Source organism: Triticum dicoccoides, chromosome 1B, assembly GCF_002162155.2.
Source record: "Triticum dicoccoides isolate Atlit2015 ecotype Zavitan chromosome 1B, WEW_v2.0, whole genome shotgun sequence".
In the NCBI taxonomy this organism is placed as follows: domain Eukaryota; kingdom Viridiplantae; phylum Streptophyta; class Magnoliopsida; order Poales; family Poaceae; genus Triticum; species Triticum dicoccoides.
The window spans coordinates 651367269-651375863 of record NC_041381.1 but is presented as its reverse complement, the minus strand read 5'-3'; the positions used below and the strand labels follow the sequence as shown (position 1 = coordinate 651375863).

At 44.6% G+C, this 8595-nt stretch overlaps 1 protein-coding gene across 1 annotated transcript; it reads right to left on the bottom strand.

The window, feature by feature from the left end:
• Window positions 1–4642: 4642 nt before the first annotated feature.
• LOC119311170 lies at window positions 4643–5257 on the bottom strand. The gene has a single exon (XM_037586804.1). It carries the CDS (start codon window positions 5160–5162, stop codon window positions 4920–4922), a length of 243 nt encoding a protein of 80 aa, XP_037442701.1. The 5' UTR covers window positions 5163–5257; the 3' UTR covers window positions 4643–4919.
• Between the last annotated feature and the right edge of the window lie 3338 nt (window positions 5258–8595).

The window sequence follows — 8595 nt, the reverse complement described above, 5'->3', positions numbered from 1 at the left end:
GCCTACTGCATCCCCCAGGCAAAACCCGCTCGGATCTGGTGACGGAGCGCCGCGGCTCTCAACAAGGCATCACCCCTCGAGCAGGAGCTCGGGTGGTCGCCGATGACACGACGCTTCCCCGGCGCGCGTGGCCGAGATCTGAGGTGGTGGTTGAGGCGGTGGTTGCGGGCATGGGCCATCACTTCGGTGATCCTGTTAGTCCGCATGTGGGCGGCGACAGCGGAATGGGGTGCGGTTGCAAGAGCTTGGGCGCGCTGTGTCCTAGATCCATGGGGGTCTTCACTGGATTTGGAGGTCGGCATGGGAGTGCCCTATGACTGCCCGATACCTTTGGCCGATGTTGGCTGGGTTCACGCGGACTCCTCTGGCGGCCGGTGTCTCTGTCGGTCGTGGTGGTGCAGTGGGAGGGTGGTGCCACACGCTATGGTGCCAGGCTTTGCTAGAAATGTTGATGGGCATGGGCGTCTGGCCCGGATCTAGCTGGGCAGCAGTGAGGACCATCTGCCTCTCGTCATGTGGCTTGCTGTGCGGTACGGACCTGGCAAGACTGGATGTGCGCGGTCCTTGCTCGCCTTGTTGCTCATAGACCAGGTGGGTTAGGGCTCCAAGCACAATGCCGCTTTGATCTGGTGTTCATTGTGCGGAGGTCGCTGCTGCTCAGCAACAAGGTGGCGGCTCGCCGCTGGGAGCTAGGATGTGCACAACAGATGGAGGTCGGTGGCGGCTGGCCTTGGTGGGGCCTGGTGGATGTGGCGTACCGGCTGGTCTACTCACAGGCATAGGAGACGATGTCAGGCGAAAGTCTCTTTCTGGCTATGGTCGGAGGCGACAGCAGTGGCAGTCGTGGGCGTCGCTACCTTCTTGAGGCCGCTGCTATGGTGATGTGCTCCTCTCCCATGTCGTCCCTTGGTACGAGGAAACCTCATATCCATGCTCTATCAGACCAGATGATGGCAGCGCCTTGCACCGTTCCCCTCTTGTTGGCATCATTTTTGGAGTAGGGATCAGCCAGAGGAGCCGGTGTTGATTTCATGGTGGTGGTGCTGCAGCCGGCTTGGGGTCGATGGTGGTTGTTCAGTGGTTTGCTTTTGGGTTCGGCGGCGCTGCCTTTGGCGCCGCAGGGCGGTCATTTGTTTCCCGCTAGTGAAGATGTCTCGCCCCTGTTGTTGTGCAGGCTCAAGACCCTTCCATGTCTGCCGATGTGTTGCGGCGAGCTCCGTGCTCTTGGTGATGTCTTAGTTCATCTTTGCTCATAGATGGTGCGAAATGCCTCCCCAACTTGTCAATCATTTTGAATTGCCTTGGAAGAGCTCCCAGACAAAGTGCGTGTTAGGTTGCACTCGTTGATAGTGGACGCTCCCGAGTTGTGTCGTGGGGCTCAGTACACACGCCTGTGCGGTGTGTTAGGCTGCTTGCAAGCTTCTCGCATTGTAATCCTCGACGACACCTCACATCTACGAGTTACTTTCATGGCGATGGCCCTTCTGTCTGCTAGTTAGGCATGCCTTGTCCGGGCATTGCCTGTACAGTTTTCGGCCCGATTTCTCTTACAAACGGTGTCAAATTGGTCAGTTTTTTATCCGGTTTCCATTATAAACTGGATCAATATGTTCTAAACAAAAAATCTATGATGACTTGTCTTCCAGCCTCCTGGCTAAGGAGTGAACATATTCTGTAACAATGGTAAGATCTGAAAACAATAGTTGATAAAAAATATTTGCTCCCACCATCTTCGCTAGCATAAACAGAAATAAAATGACAGCAGTAGCGAGAGTGTGTTCTTGGGCGACATAAACAGAAATATTTTAAATCCCATTCCACTACTGCAAGTGACGCGGCTTGCAGACTACATACAGGCACGTAGATACACTGTCATTTCATTGGCAGTTTTGGACTTCCAACAGTAACCAACTTGTGTATGAACAGTACAGTCTAATCTACACTCGTAGCTGAACTAGAGGAGGAGCAAATCACAAGGTGACGACGCTTCAAACTCTCCAGCCTCGAGCCATGATCCGGCCGGGCGGCAAGTAAAATTAACAAGAAGAAGAAGAAGAAGAAGAAGAAGAAGAAGAAGAAGAAGAAGAAGAAGAAAAAGAAACTACGGGTGTCGCTAGAGGCGGTGGACAGGGACGAGGCCGTCGTCGAAGTTCTGGGAGTAGCTCTTGAGGTCGTACCCGAAACTCACGGCGCGGCGCTTCGGCCGTAGCATGGAGCGCCTCACCCTCCAGAACAGCTGCCTCACGGTCGCCGGTGCTTGCCGCCACAACATGGACGCGGGTGGCTCTTCTTCCCTTCCATCATCTTCCAGCTGCTAATGCTCCTCGTCACGCGCAATGATCCTCCCAGAAACGCCATTGGTCCTTGACGAGTGATTAAACACGGCTCTGCTGCTCTTCTTTCTAGATTAGGTTGCTCGTGATCTGAGATGGAGGCACCGTTTGCACAAATGGGGCTCCTCAGTAGCCATTTTATAAGCCCGCCGAATGGATAGGGATCCCACGCCGATGCGGAATGACTGACGGGCCTGTCACCACCCACGTGCACTCATGGCTAGCTGACGAGGAAAATCAACTTCACACAACGATCAGCCCATGGCAAAATCACATTTCCGGCATCTTTTCCCGTTGTGACCCTACACTACACATCGACGTGGTGATGGAATCTCACTCCCATAAAAGGCAAAGGTACAGTATCCTAGGAGGGTTGGTGGAAGCGTCGTGTCGTGTCGACACAGATGCATACTCAAAGGTAATTTCGCTTGAGGCATCCATCGACAAGCGTTGGTGCTTGCCATACCACGACCAGTGTTTTTTGAATTCTAAATAGTGTTGTATCAAAAGGTCACAAGAGAAGAAGCACTGGATCGCATGCTGGTGCTCAAGTTCGGGTATCGCCCGATTTTAATTTGGCCGTCCACATTACCGGAAAGATTGACACGAGGCAAATACTCTTTATGTGTCAATAAAGATACGTTGGAACCATGTGGTCTTGGTTAGTGACAACCCATATATCCGATCATGATGATATAGTTTGTTGGGACAAATCTTCATTGGAAAAGAAACAAAGGGAGGATTTTCTACACTAGTTTATGAGTCACTGATTTCACTTAATTCAAAGTAATGATTTCAGTCAAGTCAAAAAATAATTTCACTTATGTCAAAGAACTGATTTCACTATTTTTAAACAACATATTTCAGTCATTTCAAGGAAAGAGATTTCACTAGTTTATAATCATTGACTTTGGTTAATTCAAAGTACTGATTTCAATCAACTCACAAAGTAATTTCACTTATTTGAAAGAACCGATTTCACTTCACACAATTAACAGAAAGATACCAATATACAGTCTACATTCCTCAACTGCTCTTTAATAGTAGAGATACTTGTTCTAGGTTTGGTAATGTTGGTCCCATGGTTCGTACAGGAAAAGAAAGGTTTTAGTAGTCTTTCCCAAGGTTTTTGTGATGAGATGTCCTGATATTGCTTATACAAGCTAGATATCATCATTTCGTGTTGGTGTGCATCTCTAAGTTCATCTTCATCGCCATTGGGTAAGTGGCTCTCATGCGACTGCTTCTGTTTGGCTTGGTTGGATTGGACAAGCTTCTTGCCTTCAGGTGGTTTTCTTCTTACTTCTACTAAAGTTGCCTAAGGAAAAAATGGAGGCCAATTGAAAGATGGAGGCAAGAGATGACAACCCGTTGTGGTGGCAATGCGAGAACTATTCGCACAATTTATGGTCTATATGCAAAAATATGGCAAGATGTGTATTTTCGGCTGATGTTTTTGTAATTCAAATGGAATGATAGGAGAGAGCAGCAGTGATGAGTTAGTGCTGCGGTAGTTAGTCAGGGCCGTCCCATCAGTTCTATGCTCAGTCGGTAGCTTTAGTTGGGTATTTTGCTCTATTTATCTTGGTCGTCATTGGCATGTCGAAATAGATTAGTTCGCCTTGGGAACCAACTGAGGACCCAGGCTGCTTGTGTGCGTGAAGTATGGTTGTTTGTGCTATAGGTTGTTGTTTCAGTTGTTAAGTACTTACATTGAGCAACACTAAATCAAAGATAACAATTGCATATGTATGCCCCTCTTAACAATCAAGCAACTAACTTGTAGAATATGTCATATTTTCTTTCGTGGAATAATATATCTTGGTTCAATCAGAGTTTCCAAGCTATTTGCTAAATCTCATGGTGCAATGAGGCGAGCATAACTTTGACGTTGTAATTCAATGGCGCAGCAACACAAGCTGATGCTTCTAGTAAGGATGGATCTCGGTCTAAATGACCAATTATCTACCAAATGGGAGTTTCAAGGGGCCTGGACATTCTGATTACGTTGAGTACATTATAATGTTTCTTAATGAAAGGGATAAGTATTAATCTCACCGCTGATCTACATACGAAATTGTAAAATTTATAAGGGTGGTTTTGAATCATGCCTCCGAAAATTAACATTGAAAATCCACTTCACTCCCAATATGGATGCATATATCTCAAACAGCTTAGTTATACCATTGGTCTCATGTTGTGAATAAAATGACAGCAATATAGCGAGAGAGGCCCCGGTGCGAGAGTGTATTCGCTCACGACATAAACAGAAATAGCTTAAATCCTACTATTCCTTTGTGGCAAGTAATGGGACTACATAGAAGGAAACACATTAGATACACCATGTGTGTCTGTCATCTCATTGGTAGTTTCAGACTTTCAACACTAAGCAACTTGTGTTCGAACAGTAATGTCTATACTATAGTACACATCAAACTATGTGATGTACAAGGTGGCAACGCTTCAAACTCTCCAGCCCCGAGCTGTGGTCCGGCCGGGCGGTGAGTAATATTGAGAAGAAAGAAGAAGAAGAAGAAGAAGAAGAAGAAGAAGAAGAAGAAGAAGAACACGACCTTTCTGGTGTCGCTAGAGGCGGTGGGCAGGGACGAGGCTGTCATCGAAGTTTTGGGAGTAGCTCTTGAGGTCGTATCCGCAACTCATGGCGCGGGGCTTCGGCCTCAGCATGGTGCGCCTCAACCTCCAGAACAGCTGCCTCACGGGCGCCGGCGCCTGCTGCCACGACCCCGACCCGCCATCGCTCTTCCCCTCCATCATCTTCCGGCTGCCGATACTCCTTGCCACGCCCAAGGATCCTCCCAGAAACGCCATTGGTTGACCTTGATGAGATGATGCGGAAGGGAGCTCACGGTTGATTAAGCAAGGCTGCTGCTCTTCTTAATTGATTAGGTAGCTTCTGATCTGAGATGGACGCACCGTTTGCACAAATGGAGCTCTTCAGCAGCCGTTTTATAAGCTCGCCGAATGGACGGGGCTCGCCGACGAGGATGGCCAGGCCCGCCACCACTCACGGCACTCATGGCTGACAAGAAAAGCCCACTTTACACAACGATTAGGGCATGGAAAATTCACATTTCGGATATCTTTTCCCGTTGCTACCCAACATTACACACCTACAGCCAAAGACCGACGCGGCATCGATGTGGCAATGGAATCTCTCCACCATATAAGGCAAAGGTACAGCATCCTAGGAGCGAGACGGCCGGTGGAGGCCTTGTGTTGTGTCGACACAGGCAGTTGCATAGTACTGCAAAACAAAAGAGAAAACAAAAGTTACATTACCGAATAGATTTGCACGTAGGCAATATTCTTTATGTGCTATAAGAAAGTTACGTTGAAACCATTTAGTCATGATTAATGACGACTCATATATCGATCATAAAGATATAGTTCTTTGGGACAAATCTTCGTCAGAAAAAAACAAGGAGAGGAAAAGAAGAAAGACGATGGCTGCATCGTGACACTTTACACGCACGACGGTCTTGGCCCATATACCCATTGTTCAGTTAAGCTAGGCAGCAGTAGTAAGCATTTTCTACTTTTGTACAGACCTAGCACTTTTAACTTTTCTACAGAACTAGCAATCAACATAGAAAGCATAAATTCTAACGGCACTGTACGTACTGGCAAATCTGTTGCCCTTCGTCCCGGCATCAAGATTGTTGTGCTAACTTGCGGATAAAGATAGAAAATGTTTTGCTACAGGAATACATTGCGATACACTTTGATAGGGGTCCATGGTAGTAGCTTTTCGTCTGGTAAAAGTAGAGAAGGAAAGGATGGTTGCATGCACACATATTCTCTCTCTTCACTCGAAATCCTACACCTATGAATAACATACGGAAGATTTACGAAACATTTCATACCCCCCCCCCCCTAAATTCAATGGGAATGGACCGCTAATCCTGGCCCAACTGGTTTGCTCCGCATCAGCCTGTAAGATTAATATACGGCGACACTTTACGTGGGTCTAGCATTGCTCCTCTCTTCGCCCATTGAAAAACTAGCACTTCATTATTCTTGTGAGATGCTAATTCATATCTTGAATAAACAAATTATTTTAAAATTGTTTTACATATTTTAGTTCCTGATGGCGAGCTTGTTAAAATGAGATCAAATTTTAATATTTAAATGGTTTTTAAAAATTCGTGAAACATATTTCACTCCTTCCTTAAAAAACAGATTTCACTCATTAATTAAAAATAAAGTGTGGTAATATTCAAAACACTGATTTCATTCCAAAAACATCGATTTCACTCATTTCAAAGGAATTGTTTTATTTAATCAAAATAAGAATATCACTCTTTTTCAAAAAGACCGATTTCACTAGTTTAAAACTACATATTTCACTCAATAAAAAAAGGTTTTCACTCATTTCAAAACACTGATTTCACTCATTTCTAAAGGCTTATTTCACTCAATTAAATAATATAATAAACTCATTATCAAATATCGATAGAACAATTTCACTTTTTTAAACTACATATTTCACTCATTTCAAGAATGAATCATTGATTTCAATTAATTCAAAGTACTGAATTCACTCAACTCAAAAAAAAATATTTCACTTATTTCAAAGAACCAACTTCACTTATTTCGCACAATTAAAAGTAAGACACCAATGTACAACGCACGATCACCAACACTCCTTTAATAGTATAGATACTTGTTCTAGCTTTGGTAATATTGGTCCCATGGTTGTTATATAAATGAAAGGTTTTAGCTGATTTCCCCCCAAAGATTTTGTGATGACATGTCTCTAATATTGCTTATACAAGCTAGATATCATCATGTGGTTTTGGTCTGTCCCTGAGTTCATCTTTATCGCTATTGGGTAAGTGGCTCTCCTGCGACTGTTCCTGTTAGGCTTGGTTGGAGTAGACAGGCTTCTTGCCTTTAGGTGGTCTTCCGCTCACTTCTACTAAAATGTCCAGAGGAAAAAATGGAGGCGAACTGAAAAATTGGAGGGCCAGAAGTGCTGACAACCCGCTGTGGTGGCATCTTTCTCGATTTATCTTAGACTTCATTGGCATGTCAAAATAGCTTTTGTTCAGCTTGGGAAACAACAAGGACCCAGACAGCTTGTATGCATTCAGAAGCACTGGATCGCATGCCCGTGCTCACATTCGGATATCACTCAACTTTAATTTGGCCATCCACATTGCCGGAAAGATTGGCACGTAGGCAATACTCTTGATGTGTTAATAAAGCGACGATGGAACTTTGTGGTTGTGGTTAGTGACCACTCATATATCCAATCTTGAAGATATAGTTCTTTGGGACAAATCTTCATCGGAAAAGAAACAAAGAGAGAAGAAGAAAGTCGATGGTTGCATCGTGGCGCCTTACGCACACCACGGTCGTGGCCCATATATCCATTATCGATCCATTGCTCAATTATTATGTTGAGCTAGCAGCAGTAAGCACTTTCTAATTTTTTACAAACCTACAACTTCCAACTTTTGTAGAGGATACACTAGCAATCGACATACAAATCGGAAATTCTAACAGCACTGGTACCTGCCGGCACATCTGTTGCCCTTTGTCTCTGCATCAAGATTCAAGATTGATGTGCTGACTTGCAGTATAAAGGTGCCAAATATTTTGCTGCAACAATAAATTGCAATACACTCTCACAGGAGTCCATGGTAGTATCTTTTCATGTGATACAAGTAGAGAATGATGGATGGCTGCATGCGCATAGATTCTCTCTCTTCACCCATTGAAAAACTAGCACTTCATCTTTTTTTGTGAGATACTAACACGTTGATATCTTCTGAATAATTTTTATTTTCGGAAAAGCTATTTTCCTGCCGACTGGCAGTTAGCGACAGGCACGCACGATCCTTTTTTTCCGTTTGAAGATCCCTTTTTTTTGCGTGATTCAATGTTGTGTAGAAGAAGAAAAATTGCCGGAGCAGGGATTCAAACTCTGGTCGTCTACTCTACCTCAAAGAGGTTAACCAACTGGACTAGCATTACTTTTTGTGCACTTGAACGCAATTGAAAATTCTTATCCTTTTTTATCACGCATTGGGAAAAAGCATTATATCTTCTGATTTTTCAATTTTTTTCACTAGTGCGTCATGTTACTGACTACAGTGGGAGAGGCATACATGTTTACATCAATTTTAAGTACATTTAAGAAAAGTGTTTCACAAGGGGATTAAACCGATGATTTAAGCACTGCCGATCTGATAAATTACGTATAAACACCGTGGTAGTTTCGACCGGGGAAAAACTT